This window comes from Ammospiza nelsoni, chromosome 23 (assembly GCF_027579445.1).
Source record: "Ammospiza nelsoni isolate bAmmNel1 chromosome 23, bAmmNel1.pri, whole genome shotgun sequence".
Lineage (NCBI taxonomy): Eukaryota > Metazoa > Chordata > Aves > Passeriformes > Passerellidae > Ammospiza > Ammospiza nelsoni.
This window is the reverse complement of record NC_080655.1, coordinates 736,027-751,337: the sequence shown is the minus strand read 5'-3', so window position 1 is coordinate 751,337 and position 15,311 is coordinate 736,027. Positions and strand designations below refer to the sequence as shown.

The window sequence follows — 15,311 nt, the reverse complement described above, 5'->3', positions numbered from 1 at the left end:
GTCTTTTGCCATGGACTGCTGTGTTTTGCTCAGGTGTGGCAATGTGAGCAGCCTAATGTGGTTTAATGTCTGGCATTTGAACTTTTATTTTTAGCTGTGCATGACGGAACCCCAAGTTCAGAGTTCTGGCAAGAACAACTTCCTGAAAGCAGCAGGAGCTAGAACCTGCCTTGCAGCAGTGCTGAAGAACTGCAGTACCCTGGCATTGAACAGGAATACGGTGAACATTTATTTAAGAACAGTTTCAATATCAGGGACTGAAATCACAACTTGAACTGTGTAGATGATCTCAGCTGGCTCTTGAGTGCTACAGAAGTGGCCCAGTGAAAGTCAACCCCAGTTACAAATAAAAACCATCTTCCAAGACATTTTCAGAACCAGCACAAGGCCTGTTTCAGTACAGCATCCCCCAAGAGAGGACTTTGTGGTTCAAGGGGTATTTCTGAGGAAATGTGTCAGTTTTTATCACCATTGACCGTTTCTTGTCATACCCTGCTCTAGAACAGGCAGCTGCTGTGAACACCTGTATGACAGGGGAATTTAAAAAGCAGCAAGTGAGGTTTACAGAGAGTATGAGAGAAGTACAGAGCCTGGGAAAGCTTAGTCTGCCTCAAAATTAATTGTGGGCTTTGCACAACTAAACCTATGTGGATGCAGAGGTAAAGATTGGAAGCAGTGTACATTTAAGTGCTGCTATCATGCTAAAGAACCAGGGATAACATTCACTTCAATGGTATTTTTGCTTCATCAGTCAGGACTTGCTTAATTCTGTCTAGCAAACACTAGGCCAGACCAAGCCATACCTAGAGCAGCAGCAATGCATGCAGAGCAGCGACTTTCTCCAGGTAAACAGCTGAGTTAGAAATGTCTGTGGTATTTGACAAAAACACCTCTGTGGGTTCAGTGCAGGCTGGCCTGGGCTGGGGCAGTGTCCTGTCCCCTCAGTGCCAGCACAAGAAGTCACTTGTCACAAGTGCGTGGATCTGGCCTATCACTAAGCACAGGCTGGTACAGGAGCAAGCAAATGACAACTGAAGTCCTTGGTCCAGTTTTACCCCACATAAACCTTCTGTTCACAGCTCTTATCCTTGAGGGAGTTGCCTTCAGCACAGAGGAGATGAACCCTGGTGTCCAAGAGCACAGCAGCCACTCTCTCCTGTTTCCAGCCCCTGCCAGTGTCTCCTGGCACACCAGGATTCCAGCACCATCCCAGTGTTGAACTGCAGGGATCCTCACTTTACATCCTGACACCAATCACTGGTATTCTACACCAAACTCTGGTATTTTACACCAAACACTGGTATTCTACATCAGTGCACACCACAGGCTCCCCACTGGTACTGAGGCTGAATCCTCTCCACCCACCACGAGCTGCATTAAGGACAACACTGGAACCCTTCCAGCCCCTGGATCCCAACAGGTATTTTCATTCCACCTGATTTACAGAGCAAAGAACTTGGCTCAAGGGTGAGGCTCTCACATCTACCCAGCAAGAGGTGTGTTGTAAACCTCCCCCAGAAGCTCTATGAATTCCATGGGTAGTCTGGAGAACTGAGGAAAGGATCAAGTCTTTTTGACTTTATTTCTTTTTCCATTACACCTAATTCCCTGTCTCTCCAAGTCTCCTCTGTGCCTGAAGTCAGTTTTTTTCTGAGTAAAACCTAAGTCTTTTATTACAGGAGAAGCCACCACTCCTGAGGAGAGGGTAAAGCTTGGTTTGTAACTAACTTATGCCTAATTCAAAATTACTACAGGAACCTTCTTAGCCACAAGCTTGGAGGCAGACACCAGACCCCGCTCCAGCTCACACACCTGCGACTTCAGCAGAATCAAAGTGATGCCAGCAAGAACTTGGACCACGAGTTTATAAAACTATTCTTTTACACAGTTGATTCCAGAAGCTTCACCAGCTGGTAGGGGGACAGTGTGATGTAAAACCTGATGATCCCATCCAACCGTAGTGAGCAAGGCATCATCTGAAGGAGACCAGGACAAGCCTTTTACAAAGTCTCGATGAGAATGGTTTCTGAACCTGGAAAACACCAACACTCCATTAGCCATCACTAGAGAGTACTGGGCTTGTGCAATCCCTAACTGCTGGCTTGTCAGGATGATGCTCCTCCATTTAGGAACATTTTCACCTCGTGGCTGCCCCAGGCCTGGCAGTGCCCAAGGCCAGGCTGGAGGGGGCTTGGAGAGCCCTGGGATAGTGGAAGGTGTCCTGCCCGTGGCAGAGAGTGGGATGAATGATCTTTAAGGTGCCTTCCACCCCCAACCATCCTATGTATTAATAATTAACTCGAGAAGACAACAGCAATGAGTATTCTGTCTGTACTTACACCTCTGAGAGGTCTGAGTCCAGAACAGCAACTGAACAGTCTTCACTGATGGAAGCCAGTAAGGGTGAACTAGAGAGAGATGAGAGCACAGTCAGAACAAGCAAATACAAGAACTTTTAGGGACAAACTTGTAAACAGCAGGATTCTTAGTGATCAAGACCCAGGTTCAGTAAATGAACTCACAAAAATCTTACACTGAGTGGGAATACTCAATCAGAATACTCGATCAGAATGTGAAAACAAGAGATCCTTCTTTAATCAGGGGTGACTGTAATTAGAGAAATCCCCAGTGTGTGGGTCAGTAATTCTGAAGCTGCAGAATTCTTGCTGTGGACATTCACATGTCAGAAGTAAGATGTTGCTTGGTTTACTCTATTCTCTGCTACCATCTCCTGGATGAGAAGACCAAAACTGGTACTCTCACAGGTTTCACCCAAGAAGAACTAAGGCTTCTGAGGGGAGGCAGAGCCACGTTGTGTGCCAGAATCACCAGTACCTGTGTGCAGAGAAAGCAAAGCCTGTGATGGCTCGGGTGTGCACGGCTGCGCTGAGGGCAGAGTCAGGATTCTTTGTGTCCACCAGTGCAACTGTTCCACTTTCATCACCTGGGAGAGAGGGGCACCGAGGTTACAGCAGAAACTGTCCTGTGAAACAGCCACCTTGGCACGCCTGGGGGGAGAGCAGGCTCTTACCCAAGACAAAGATGTCACTTTTCTGTGGATGCCACATGACTGAGGTAGGGAGGTAATTACAGGCACTGCAAACTGCAAGGGAACAAACTGGGCTGAGAGTGGAAGGAGGCAGCACAAGGACATTCCTCATCTATCTCCTTCAGCACTGCTACTGCAGCAGGACAAGTGTTTTAAGCTTACTGTATTTCTGTGACAGTGTTAGATCTCCTCAGGTTTTAACAGGCACTCCAATCACTAGATTTGGAGTTAAAATAATTTATTTCTTCCAACACACTCACGCAGAAGCAGTGACTGCACACAGACACATACCAATTCGGGTAGCCGGTTTGGGGCATCTGGTGTCCCAGAGTAAAGTTCTGTTGTCCTAGAAATCCAAAAGGAATTAGAAGAATTTTACAATTTCTTTGTGGCATAAATTCAGATTCACTGCTGACTCACAGGCAAAATGACCCTGTGTTTTCCTCTGGGTTAAAATGATGCTGTCACCAAGTGCAGCCTTCAGTCATCCCCAGGACAGACCTAGGAGCTCCCAAAATTTGATACAAACCTGCAGGAATCAGCTTGGCAAACTGATTATAAATTTATCAGACTGGAACACTGCAGTAACACAGGGAGGCAGGTTGCAATACATGACGTGGTTTCTAAGTGCATTAAACTGTAAATAACTAAAGCTAAATCTCGTTTAAATGGGGTAGATTTAGAGAATAGAATGAGCTTTACCTCAGCACAGGACAGGAACACAGTGTCCTTGCCAGGACAGGAAGCCACACATGTCACTGCATCGGAGTGAGCTACCAAAAGCACAAAAGGATAAAGAGCCTCAAAGATGGGATCCAACTTTCCCACATATTCCCAAGGCCCACCAGAGGCACAGCAGTTTAACAGTTATGCCCAGACAGTGATAACTCCTGCTTAGCAGCAGCTGCCTCCTACCAAGGTGATGAGCTGCCCAATCCAGCCATGGCCACAGTCCCTGTGACAGCCCTGAGCTTGAGGGAGCCAGACAGGGGCTCCGGGGAAAGGGTCAAAGTGGGACATAAAGGGGATTATCAAAGGGAGAGAGGGGTGTGTTGGCACTCACCTCTGTAGGAGTGCAGCACCGTTTGCTCTGGGATGTCCCAGACCTTCACACTGTGGATGACAGGGAGCAGTGATTGCCCAGCACAGCCTGGGCACACAGCTGGGCACACAGTTGCCAGGCCAGGCACAGGGATGCCAGGCCGGGCGCACTCACCAGCAGTCTCTGCCCCCGCTGACAGCCTGGCTGCTGCCAGCCAGCACCGACACCGAGGTGACGATGTCATCGTGCTCATATTTACAGAACTTGTTCACGATGAGGCTCTCGTTCTCCTCCAGCTCCCACAGCTCCACTGCACCTGGGGGATGCAGGGGAACACTCACCACAGTGACAGGGACACCCAGCTCAGTGATGGACAAGGACACCCAGCTGAGTGATGGCCAGGGACACTCACCCCAGTGACAGGGACACCCAGCTCAGTGATGGACAGGGACACTCACCCCAGTGACAGGGACACCCATCTCAGTGGCAGGGACACCCATCTCAGTGACAGGGACACTCACCACAGTGACAGGGACACCCAGCTCAGTGATGGACAAGGACACCCAGCTGAGTGATGGCCAGGGACACTCACCCCAGTGACAGGGACACCCATCTCAGTGGCAGGGACACTCACCTGAGTGATGCACAGGGACACCCGTCCGCCTTTGAGCAGGGGAGGGGGCCGCACACCTCAGGGGAGGGACCAGGGGACCCCCAGCTCAGCAGAGGGGACAGGCGCACCCCAGGAAGGACGGGGCCGTGCCCACGGCTTACCGGAGTCGGAGGCCACCAGGATGCCCCTGTCAGCCAGCCAGCACACGTCGGCCACCCCCGCCTCGGTCTGCACGCCGGCGGTGCAGAAGCCCTCGCTGGGGGCGCGCCGGGGCTCGGCGAACACCCACAGCGAGCCGGTCCAGCAGCGCCCGTTCAGCCCGGAGGCGCCCAGCAGCAGGGCCCCGTCTGCGGGAGAGACACGAGGGGAGGCGCGGGGAGCGGCGCGGGGAGAGGCGCGGGCGGCGCCCCGGAGCGCTCCCCGGCCCCGGGCCCGCCGCGCCCCCCGCCCCGCTACCTGCGCGGTAGTGCGCGCGCTCCAGGTGCCGCTCCATGCAGGCGGGCGCGTTGGGCGGGATGTTCCACTCGGCGGCGGCCTCGGCCGCGGGGTCCCCATCCAGCGGGACGGCGGGGGCCGCGCCGTCGGGCGGGGCGGGCGGCGGGGCCGCCTGGGGCAGCAGCGGCGGCGGCGGCGGCGGCAGCGGCTCCTCCATGGCGGCGGCGGCGGGGCCGGCCGTGCCCCCACGTGTCTCCCGCCGCCGCCTCCTCTCGCGAGAGCGCCCGCCCCGCGCCCGCCCCGCCCGCGCTCTCGCGAGAGCCGCGCCGCCATCTCAGCGCCCGGCGGCGGCGGTCAAGGACCGGGACGAGCTCGGCGCCGCCGCTCCTCCTGCCCCGCCGCTCCTCACAGCCCGCGCCGTGCCCTGCCATGCTGTCCCGCCTCGTCCTGCGCGCCGGTGAGCCCGGGCGGTGCCGCCCCCCGGGGGGAGCGGGTGGCGGGCGGGGGGTGCCGGCCGAGCCCTGCCCTGACGCGCTCTCTGCCCTCTTGTCCCCTCAGCCCCCGCCGCCCTCAGGGCGCTGCCGCCGCCCGTCGCCGTGGGGTGAGTACCGGGGGCACCGGCCGGGATTTGGGCTCAAACAGCGTCATTGTGGGGTTTTGTCTCGCGTTTTTCTCATTGTGTTGCGGGAGTGTAGAGCAGGGACGCTGGAAGGAGCCTGTGGAGGTTATCTAGTCCCACCCACTTGGGGGGGGAGGTGTGTCCAGGCAGTGCCTCCTTCTTCGAATCACGGACGGGTCTGGGGCGGAAAGGACCTTAAAGCTCATCCAGTTCCACCGCCTGCATGGACAGGGACACCTTCCACCAGAGCAGGGCCAGCCTGACCTTGGGCACGGCCAGGGATGGGGCATCCTGTGCCCGGCCTCACCAGTTACTGCTTATTTCATTGGAAATTGTGCTTGAGCCTCATCTAAGGGTGCTCTGGGGGACTTTCTGTCTATTTCTTTAATGAGAATTATAATTGAATGTTCTCCTTGTTCACAGGGTGTTGCACACCACAAGACCACTGCACACAACTCAGCAGAGTTTGGCTCCTGTGCCACCTCTGCCTGAGAAGGGAGGAGAAGTTCGTCATGGTTTGATTCCTGAGGAGTTTTTCCAGTTTCTCTACCCTAAAACAGGAGTGACAGGTTAATATAGACTTTTACCATTTTTAGCTATGTTTAACGTGGTTCTGTTCACTAGTTCTGGCTGCTGAAAAGGTAAAATATTACTCAAAATGAGTATTTTGCAGGTGCAGGTTGTGAATAACAAGTCACTGTAGAACTCCTGGCTCTAAATTTGACACCAATGGCTGAAAGAATTCCATGAGCTTGATTTTATAGAAAGATTTAGTTGCCTGATTGTCCTTAAAAAAATTTAAATTCTTCCTGTTTCTCTGAATGAGCAGAAGCAGCAGGTCCCACGTCAGGTGCAAGCTGCTCCCACTTTTATTGAGATTTCTTGTGGCACCTTTGCTAGGTGGAATTGTGGCTCTGCTTTTTGTCCTGGTAAAATAGAACACTTCTTCCTGACCTTGTGAGCCTTTAAAGTATCTGCTTCTTAGGTATTTGAGTTTATTGGTGCTCGTTGTGCTTCATACAAGTAGTGCTGCTTCATTTCTCCTGTAGGGCCCTACATGTTGGGCACTGGCCTCCTGCTCTACTTCCTTTCCAAGGAGATCTACGTGGTCAACCATGAGACAGCAGCAGCTGCCTGCATACTCACAGTCCTCGTGTATGCCATCAAGAAGTTTGGGCCTGAGGTGGCAGCTTTTGCTGACAAACTTAACGAGGTAATGAAGAAACTGCAGTTTGACTTGGCAGCTGTTAGTCTGCAAAGGAAGGGTTTTGTTAAAGTACAGATGGCATCAGTCTGCCAGAGGGCAGGGCTGGATGGGATGTTGGGCAGGAATTGTTCCCTGGGAGGGTGGCAGGCCCTGGCACGGGGTGCCCAGAGCAGCTGTGGCTGCCCCTGCATCCCTGGCAGTGCCCAAAGCCAGGCTGGACAGGGCTTGGAGCAGCCTGGGACAGTAGGAGGTGTCCCTGCCATGGCAGGGCTGGCACTGGATGGGATTTAAGCCCCTTCCAACCCAAACCAGTCTGGGATTCCATGACTGTTTGTGAGCCCTCGTTCTGCTCTGTTGGCATAACCTCAGCCCTGGCCCAGGGCAGTTGGCACACAGGTTCTCACAGCTCAGTGCAGCATTAACTGCAGAGCACTGGTTTTCCTTGCCTCTAAAGCGTGGAGTCCTCTCTTTCTTTCCTGCAGGAGAAGATGGCCTCAGCTCTGGCCATGAAGAACGACACCATCCAGGCGCTGCAGACGGCCATCGAGGAGGAGAAGAAGGAGCAGTGGAGGGCCGAGGGCCGCAGTTACCTCTTCGATGCCAAACGGGTGAGCGCTGCTGCAGTGCCAGGGCTGCCTGCCCTGCTGGGCCCCTGGCACCCCTGCACACACGCCACGCTCTGTGCCAGCCTCCAGCCCCCGTGTGCCGCTGTGTTGCAGAACAACATCGCAATGCTGCTGGAAGCCAACTACCGGGAGCGCCTGCTGACCGTGTACAACGAGGTGAAGAAGAGGCTGGACTACCAGGTGGCCCTGCAGAACCTGAAGCGGCAGAAGGAGCAGGACCACATGATCCAGTGGGTGGAGAAGAGCGTTGTTCAGAGCATCACACCTCAGCAGGTACTTGCTGGGGTTTACCTGCTTTACATTTTAGCCTGCACAAAGGTTTGCTGTTCAGGGATCCTGGCTCGTGAGGTGGTGGGTGACCTTGGCCAGGGGTGGGACTGGATGAGCTTTGACTCACTTCCAACTCAAACCTTCTGGGATTCCAGGAATCTGTGCTTTAGTGGATGTGAATCTCTCACTTCATGAGCTATAATTGCGTCCCTCTTGATCAGTAACTTAGAGGTCTAAAAAGGTTTATCTAAAATGCACTAAAATGTTTATTTTCTTGTTGAAATGTCCCTGAAGGCTGTTTCCTGTCTCTTGCAGCAGAAGGAAAGCATTGCCAAGTGCATCCTGGACCTGAAGGTGCTGTCCAAGAGTGCCCAAGCAACTGTGCGAGCAGTCTGAGCCCACTGACATGTCCCAGTACCTCCTCTTGGATAGTGTATGACTCTAAAATACCATTAAACAGACAAAAAACCTCCTCTGCTGTCTTTTCAGTGCCTGCCTGTCTGTTTGAAGTCACTGGATGGTCACAGCAGCCACTACAGCTGGTTTGTGGTGGGGGATGAGTTGGAACCACAGTGTGTGAGATCCTGTTGGATTCCTGTTTGGTCAGGAACGCTTCCACAGATACAGAGAAAAATTCTGCTGCTGAATCTGATTCCCGTGTTAGAATTCTGGGTGATAGCAGCCCCAGATACCTGCTGTCTTGTACACACGTTCTAAAGTCAGGAGGGTTTGTGCTCCCATTCACCTTGCTCTGGGCTGGGAGGGGCTCTGGGTGAACGTTCTTGTTCTCCAGAGGAGCTGGAAACTCCCTTTCACCATAAAGCCTTGTGATGTATTGAAAGTCTGGGTTCTGGGAAAAGAGATGGGGCAGGAAATGTGTCAAAGGCGCCTGAAAAACGCCCTCAGCTGGCCGTGTGTGTGCACTCAGTCTGAAATGGGACATGGGCACATTTATTCCAAAAGGGTTTTTCTGGACTTCCATCGTTCTGTTCATTTTATGGGAAGCTTTTCCTTGAAGGAATTTGTTAAAACTCAAAAATCCCAGCAAAGCACCCACACAAATAAACTCCTGGTGTGTGTGCTGTGATTTATGGAGTCCACAAACCCAAGTGGGCAGACTGGGGCCGCCTGCAATCACATTTCTCTGTGAGGTTAAGAAACAGTTTTCCTACATTTCCAGTACCGCAGTTCACCAAAATGGTGTTCTTTAGAGGCAAGAACCTGACTTCAGCCCAACCTAAGCTGAAGCTGCCTTCCTTTTTTAGACTAACAGTTCCAGAGAATGCAGGTGTCTTTCATGGTTTCCTGTTATTTGTCAATTTAAATAAAAAAGTGAAGTTGCTTAACTTCCACAATTGTGTAAGCCCACATCTGATTGACATTTGAGCTTTTAGCTCGTGTGACAGATTCTTCTCACACAGCAAGTGGTTAGAGTGGTGTGCTGACACTTGGGGAGTTTTCCAGCAGCACTTCCATGGTGGGAGGTAAGATGGAGCCGTATCATTTCTTGTTTCTTTTATTCTTGTACACTCTGTGAGGTTTGGTGTGGGAAACTGGGAGGTTTCATGGCTTGACTCCTCTGGAATGTGGCAACAATGGGATGCAGGAGGAAAAGTGGCAGCAGCAGAGAACGGGGTGTTTGTTTTCATGTTGTTGGAATATTTTCACATTGTTCACGATCCACAGTTTGCAAAGCATGTGGTGAGAAATGCCAGTGCAGGGGTTTTGTAGTGGAATATCTTTTAGAATCCCTATCTCTAAGATTCCACACACAAATTGGAGAAAGTTACTGTTCCTGTTCTGGTGGGAAAAGTCAATTTAACTTAAAAAACATCAAGGGAGGAACTTTTCAAAGCCGCTTCTGATCATGAAAATGTTCATAGGGTTTTAACTGCTGCAAAAATAATTCTGTAGGTGCTTTTTAGTTATTAAATATCCTCCATTTTCTGGGTGGAGAAGGCGCTGTGCCCGGCAGGCAGCAGTGAACTCTGTGTACAGGAACAAGACACAGGGGCTGGTGCTGAGGAACTGCCAGGTTTGAGTGGCTTTGTGCCACTTCTACAAGATTTCCAAGAAATGGATAGAAACTAAGTCAAGTCTTTTGAGTTAGAAGAGGATAACAAGTTTGTTTTGCTTATTTGTATGTGTATATAAATACAACTCTCAGCCTTTCTTTCAGCTTCTCTTCCTGTCAGTTAATGCTCTGAGAAAATGGGAGGCTGGTCCTCAAAAGAAGATTCAGGTATTTTATATTTTAAGGAATTTCCTTAGCTGCAGTGTTGCTGACTGAGGTGGTGTCCTGCTCTGGGGGGGCTCAGCCCCTGGGGGTGTTTGGGGAAGAGCTGCACGGCTGCCAGGGGCTGCCTGCCACAGTCACCGTCTGAGCAGCAGAATTTTCCTGTCTGCTGGTTCCACTTTCAGACAGACTGCACAGACACAGCCCCCCGTGTGCTTCTAGTTGCTTGTAGTACTGCTGGAGAAATTCTAAAACATTCTAAAACAAGCTTGTGATTTTTTTTTTTCTATTGCAGTTGTACCAGGACCCATTTGCCCTACTGTCCCTGTCCCCACCACTGCCCACACCCCTACAGATGATTTCAGAGCTGCAGAAGTCAGATGTGGGATTAATAAGTAAATACTGCACCTTTATTTCCTGATTTCAAACCCAGAGTTCCCTGAGACCGCAGACTCCTGCTGCAAGGGAAGGGTTGTATATCACATGTTTAACATCTTGGGGGGTTAAGTTTGGTTAGAATTGCCTGCTCTGTGCACTGGATGGGTGTTCCTAGAGATACTCAGTGCAGACACACACGTTAGTCTCATGGGGCTGGGGATAAATGTTACACTCCATAAAGTCTGGTGAATTTGAGCACTGCTGGTGCTTCAATCCCTCTGCTGAAACTGAGGATTCTGACACGATGTCCTGTGTACCAACAGCTATGAAATACTGTACATGTCACTGGCCTTCATCTCTGGCATCCTCCTGACTGTCCTGGTTTTTGCAATCATCTTCCTCGTCAGGAAAAGTGAGTGACACACTCGAGGGCATAGCAGCAGACAGATGGTGGCTGCAGAAGTTACTTGGAAAGTGGCTCAAATAATGTCTGCCTTGAATGATTGTGTGTTGGTGAACAGCTCACCTCTGGCAGTAACTCCTCGTGAATTGTCCCAGTGGTGTTTTCAGGAAAGAATTCACTTTGCCACTGATGAGTTCTGGGGGTTTCTGTTGGCTGTGGGCTTTTCTCATCCTAATCCTGGCTGCACTGAATTCATCCTGGCCACTTCCAGCAGGTGGGCAGGGACTGGGCAGCCCAAAGTGCCACTTTGCTGTGCAGGTGTGTGCCAGATGTTACACATCACCTGTCTGTCACCCTCTGCAGCCTCCCTTGCAAACACCTGAGACTGGGATCCCTTTCCTTCCTAGGGTCTAAAAGATGCCACCAAAATTTACAAGAGGAAACTTTCTCCCAGATGGCAGCTGAAGAATCTGTTAGGAACACCCAGGTAAATGTCACAACTGTCATTTTAATGCTTCTTGCAGATATTTCACATTCTTGATAGTGTGGTAAATATTAATTTGGGATGGGAGGGAGAAAAGTCATGTTTGAGACTCAACTGTTATTCAGCAGTTCTATTGACAACTTCAGGGGTTCTGGGGCTCAACCACTGATGAGGCAGCTTAGGAGAAATCTTTTTAAAGGGGGAGCATGTCTGCAGTTTTCCTCTGTGATATGAATTTTTTGGAAGCCCCTAAAGGAGACTTTACCCTGAGCCTACTGGCCTGTGGGATGAACCAGCATTTAGCAATTTCCCATGCACGACAGGCTGCTAATGGGATGTGGTGTTGAGGACAAGTCACAAGTGGGAAATCCCTGCTGACATGCAGTGTTCATGCATCCTCTAACGTCTGTGGCTTCTCTCACATCCCCAGAGTGAAGTGACCTACAGCACTCTGGTCTTCCAGCGGGGCAGGACACCACTGCCTGTGTGATGAGGAAGCTCCAAATGGAATAAAAACGATCCCACTTTCTGGACATCAAAAGCCACGAGGGTGTTACACCGAGGGAATGCCCTGGGAATGCCCCCATGCCCTCTGTAACACAGCTCTTTTTGTAGTTACAACAGGAAATTGTCTCCTGTTCAAACTGGCTGCCAACGGCTGCGGGCAAATGGAGAGTTTCGATACAGGATTTCCTCGTCTGTAGAAATCTCCCTGCCTTGTAAAGTTTCCGTTTGTGAGAACCACCAGAGAGACGTGAGAAATGAAAATGTTTCTCTGCATCTATCCATATCTGTGCCCTCGTGTTTCCCTTTTCTGTCACCAACTCCAACATTTTCTGTTTTTTTTTTTTTTTTTTGATTGCCAAGTGTTCTGCTTAGTTATTTTCTGTTATTGAAGTGACGATCATGAAACGTTTGGATGCAAATCTGTGCTTCCTGGTTGGCTCCCATGAAGGGAATGCACAATCAGAGAGTGACAACCAAAATCCCCGGGAATGTTCATGCAGGTGTTTTCCCCACGGAGTTCTAAGTGCGGTGTGAAAATCGTTCCCTGTGCATGGGCGGGGATGACGTTCCTGGGCTGGCAGCGTCCGAGCAGGGCTGGAGGTGCCACCTGATGGCAGCAGCAGCCTGGGCTGGGGCTGCCGGGTGCCCTGCGCTGCTCCAGCTCCGCACACCCAGCAGGGCTCCTGGTCCTTTATTTGAAGATGGAGAAAGAAAAGAGCCTGGCCTTTAACAACCTCTTTTCAGTCTGACGCACGTTCCCTAACCGTGGGCAGTGCCAGCTGTGGTGTAACTATTGCTGCCACTTCTGAGCCATCCCAGGCAGGACATCGACTGGAACTGAGCAGGTTTTTTTGGTCATGGGAGGACTCAGCAGGCAGAATTAATATAAAATCCATCTACTGTTTATTATTACTCATGAAAACATGACAACACTGGCTGAAGCACAAGCTGGTCGGACTCAAGTTTAGTCTGAATGGACAGACAAGAATGGTCAGTGAGCTTGTGAGCTGCTGGATTATGAACAGCAAAGAACACATCCTATCTTTCAATCAACTCATCCAATCCTTGTGTTAAAAAAACCCAAAACCCCCAATCAGAAAAAGTTTCCATCTTCTGTGTTTAGAAATTATATTACATAGAGGCATATATTCACGTGGAGCTTTAGAGCAGCCTCAGACCCACCGGTTGCTGCATTTCCCAGGAGTTTCTTGGCAAAGCCAGGTGCTTTATCAATGCTCTGGTGCTCAATGGCTGCTTCAGCCTCTGTTTATGACTCTGGGTCTGTTGTTTGCTCTGCAAGAGCTGGCTCTGGTTTTTTGCACAGGATGTAGGTCCTTAAAACGAAAAGGTATGTGGTTCTGAATTTCTTTATCTTGTAGGCATAGACAATGGGGTTCATGACTGAGTTGGCATGGGATAAGAGGATCACCAAGTAAATCAAATATGGGGGGATCTGAGAGTCAGGGTGAAAATAGAAAACACAGTTTATAGTGCACAGAGGCAGCCAGGAGATTGCAAACAGGAGGAGGACAAGGGCAAGAGACTTGGCTGTCCTGAACTCGTGGCCATAGAAAGCCCCAGCCCCTCTGACTCCTTGGCTGAGCTTGGTGCGGATGATGTAGAAGATCTCGGCATACAGAGCACACATGATGAGCAGGGGCACGAGGGTCCACAGGAAGAAGCAGAAATACACCATGTAATCCATCCTCATCACGGAGATGAACCTGCAGCGGAGGAAGCTGGAGCTCCTGGGGCCTGCCTTGTTCCAGCCAAACATGGGGACCAGCCCTCCCAGCAGGGACAGGCACCAGCACAGCCCCAGGGCCCACCAAACTCTCCTCTCTGTGGTGATTGTTTTATATCTGTAGGGGAAGAAATCCCAGGCCATGTTAAAGAGAAGCATTTCAAGGTAGTCAAGGATGAACTCACCTGTTCAGGTACTGCAGGAACCCAAATTTTATCTTGACGCAAGCCCCACCTCCTCATTTGAAGCAGTGACTTTGCAGCATCAGCAGGAACTGTACTTAAGTTCCCTTGTTTAAAATTGGATGTTTAACCTATTTTATTTCTTGTTTCATTATGATCCTAGTTCTCCTCTTGCCAGGATATTGCTTTGCTGCGCTTGGAAGTCCTATCTCATTTCTTGGCTTCCTTGGGTGTACCTTCCTCTTTTTATTTGGCTTATGCCATTTGTAGGGAAAATTAATTCTACAGCTCCACAGGTCCTTTCCCATTATAAAACATGACTTCTTGGGTGCTTGAGGTTATGCTTTGCTGTTCTAGCTTGTGTACTTTTCATTTAAATGTAAACAGTGAGTGAGACCAATTAACGCTGAGTTAACTGTTAATGTTTGTTACCACTTTTGTATTTTCAGCAAATACTAAAAGGAATTTTATTTAAAAGATAAGCCTCAGAAGCCTAAAAAAACCCTATAACACACTCAGCATCCTGTGCGATTACCAAAAGTGCTGAAAATATAACACTCTGCCCACAGATGCATCCTGTGACCGCACTCTGATCGGGGATAACAGAGCTGAGATGGTTATCCAGCTCATGAGAAACTGCTCCTTGAGCACCCCCAGCTCTCTGGAAAGCCCATCCCAGGTGGGCTCTGAGGCACAAGCATCCATTTCACGGTAATGGGAGGCTGGGGAGGAGGGCAGAGGATCCAGGGTGGGGCAGCCTCACCTGGTGGGCAGCTTGACGCGCAGGTACCTGTCGATGGCGATGGCCAGCAGGGACAGGATGGAGGCGTTGCTGAACACCAGCATCAGGCAGCACACGAAGAGGCAGCCGTAGGTGGGCATGGCCGTGCCCAGGCTCACCACGATGGCCAGGGGCATCACCAGCAGCCCCATGGCAGCGTCGGCCAGCGCCAGGGAGGCGATGAAATAGAGCGTGGTGTTGTGGAAAGCCGCGTTCAGCCGCACTGCCCAGATCACCAGGGCGTTGCCCAGCGTGGCACACAGGGCCAGCAGGCACTCGGTGCCGATGTAGATCCCGTCCAGGCTGCTCAGGGCCAGGCTGCTGTTGGGCATCCCGGGCTCTGCAGCTGCAGCAACGTGACAGCATCGACGGCCACGCTGGGATCCTCGGGCTGTGCTCGCCTGTTCCGGGGCTCTGACAGACACCCACACCTCTGTGCTATCTCATGACCTCAGCACTCGGGCAGCAAATCAGATATCTGCTGCTATCTCAGCACCAGGAGCTGTTCCCCTCTCTGCAGACCCCTCTGGAGCTCACTGCATCCCTCCAGCAGCCTCGAGCCAGCACGGTGCCTTGGGAAGACGTGTGGAAGGGAGAACTGTCCTCCCACAGTCCTTACCAGCAACTTATAAAGAAATCGTTCCGCAGGTTCCTCTTTCAAGCCCCTTTGGAGGTGCAAAAGTGGCAACAGCAGTTGGCTGCAAAGAGGCCGCTTATCAGTGCAGCTTCGTCTCG

General features: G+C 51.1%; 4 protein-coding genes across 4 annotated transcripts; 2 read left to right on the top strand and 2 right to left on the bottom strand.

Moving 5' to 3' along the window:
* Window positions 1–1,570: 1,570 nt before the first annotated feature.
* WDR77 (WD repeat domain 77) lies at window positions 1,571–5,356 on the bottom strand. Its single transcript, XM_059487852.1, has 10 exons — window positions 5,161–5,356; window positions 4,866–5,051; window positions 4,266–4,407; window positions 4,113–4,162; window positions 3,752–3,822; window positions 3,341–3,395; window positions 3,032–3,103; window positions 2,836–2,944; window positions 2,340–2,408; window positions 1,571–2,032 (listed from the first exon to the last, which is right to left on the bottom strand). The coding sequence occupies exons 1-10, from the start codon at window positions 5,354–5,356 to the stop codon at window positions 1,873–1,875; spliced, it is 1,110 nt and encodes a 369-aa protein (XP_059343835.1). The 3' UTR covers window positions 1,571–1,872.
* A 93-nt stretch (window positions 5,357–5,449) lies between these two features.
* ATP5PB (ATP synthase peripheral stalk-membrane subunit b) lies at window positions 5,450–8,333 on the top strand. The gene is made up of 7 exons (XM_059487946.1): window positions 5,450–5,596; window positions 5,698–5,740; window positions 6,182–6,327; window positions 6,808–6,971; window positions 7,448–7,573; window positions 7,685–7,864; window positions 8,177–8,333. Exons 1-7 carry the CDS (start codon window positions 5,569–5,571, stop codon window positions 8,255–8,257), a joined length of 768 nt encoding a protein of 255 aa, XP_059343929.1. The 5' UTR covers window positions 5,450–5,568; the 3' UTR covers window positions 8,258–8,333.
* Window positions 8,334–9,225: 892 nt separating this feature from the next.
* LOC132083457 (transmembrane protein C1orf162 homolog) lies at window positions 9,226–12,170 on the top strand. The gene is made up of 6 exons (XM_059488144.1): window positions 9,226–9,345; window positions 10,041–10,103; window positions 10,393–10,492; window positions 10,799–10,887; window positions 11,286–11,365; window positions 11,793–12,170. Exons 2-6 carry the CDS (start codon window positions 10,073–10,075, stop codon window positions 11,850–11,852), a joined length of 360 nt encoding a protein of 119 aa, XP_059344127.1. The 5' UTR covers window positions 9,226–9,345; window positions 10,041–10,072; the 3' UTR covers window positions 11,853–12,170.
* Window positions 12,171–12,749: 579 nt separating this feature from the next.
* On the bottom strand, window positions 12,750–14,908 carry ADORA3 (adenosine A3 receptor). The gene is made up of 2 exons (XM_059488020.1): window positions 14,559–14,908; window positions 12,750–13,731 (listed from the first exon to the last, which is right to left on the bottom strand). Exons 1-2 carry the CDS (start codon window positions 14,906–14,908, stop codon window positions 13,137–13,139), a joined length of 945 nt encoding a protein of 314 aa, XP_059344003.1. The 3' UTR covers window positions 12,750–13,136.
* Window positions 14,909–15,311: the final 403 nt, after the last annotated feature.

What these genes read in the sequence shown, in the direction of transcription:
- LOC132083457 (XM_059488144.1), top strand. Translation starts at nt 10,073, where the DNA reads ATGGGAGGCTGGTCCTCAAAAGAAGATTCAG. An exon ending in GTCAGATGTGGGATTAATAA is followed by an intron (nt 10,493 to 10,798) that starts GTAAATACTGCA and finishes GTGTACCAACAG; the next exon opens with CTATGAAATACTGTACATGT. An exon ending in AATCTGTTAGGAACACCCAG is followed by an intron (nt 11,366 to 11,792) that starts GTAAATGTCACA and finishes TCACATCCCCAG; the next exon opens with AGTGAAGTGACCTACAGCAC.
- WDR77 (XM_059487852.1), bottom strand. Translation starts at nt 5,356, where the DNA reads ATGGAGGAGCCGCTGCCGCCGCCGCCGCCGCCGCTGCTGCCCCAGGCG. An exon ending in CAAACCGGCTACCCGAATTG is followed by an intron (nt 3,104 to 3,340) that starts GTATGTGTCTGT and finishes GTTCCCTTGCAG; the next exon opens with TTTGCAGTGCCTGTAATTAC. An exon ending in AAGTGACATCTTTGTCTTGG is followed by an intron (nt 2,945 to 3,031) that starts GTAAGAGCCTGC and finishes CCTCTCTCCCAG; the next exon opens with GTGATGAAAGTGGAACAGTT.
- ATP5PB (XM_059487946.1), top strand. Translation starts at nt 5,569, where the DNA reads ATGCTGTCCCGCCTCGTCCTGCGCGCCG. An exon ending in CCGCCGCCCGTCGCCGTGGG is followed by an intron (nt 5,741 to 6,181) that starts GTGAGTACCGGG and finishes CCTTGTTCACAG; the next exon opens with GGTGTTGCACACCACAAGAC. An exon ending in ACCTCTTCGATGCCAAACGG is followed by an intron (nt 7,574 to 7,684) that starts GTGAGCGCTGCT and finishes GCTGTGTTGCAG; the next exon opens with AACAACATCGCAATGCTGCT.
- ADORA3 (XM_059488020.1), bottom strand. Translation starts at nt 14,908, where the DNA reads ATGCCCAACAGCAGCCTGGCCCTGAGCAGCCTGGACGGGATCTACATC. An exon ending in CGCGTCAAGCTGCCCACCAG is followed by an intron (nt 13,732 to 14,558) that starts GTGAGGCTGCCC and finishes CTTCCCCTACAG; the next exon opens with ATATAAAACAATCACCACAG.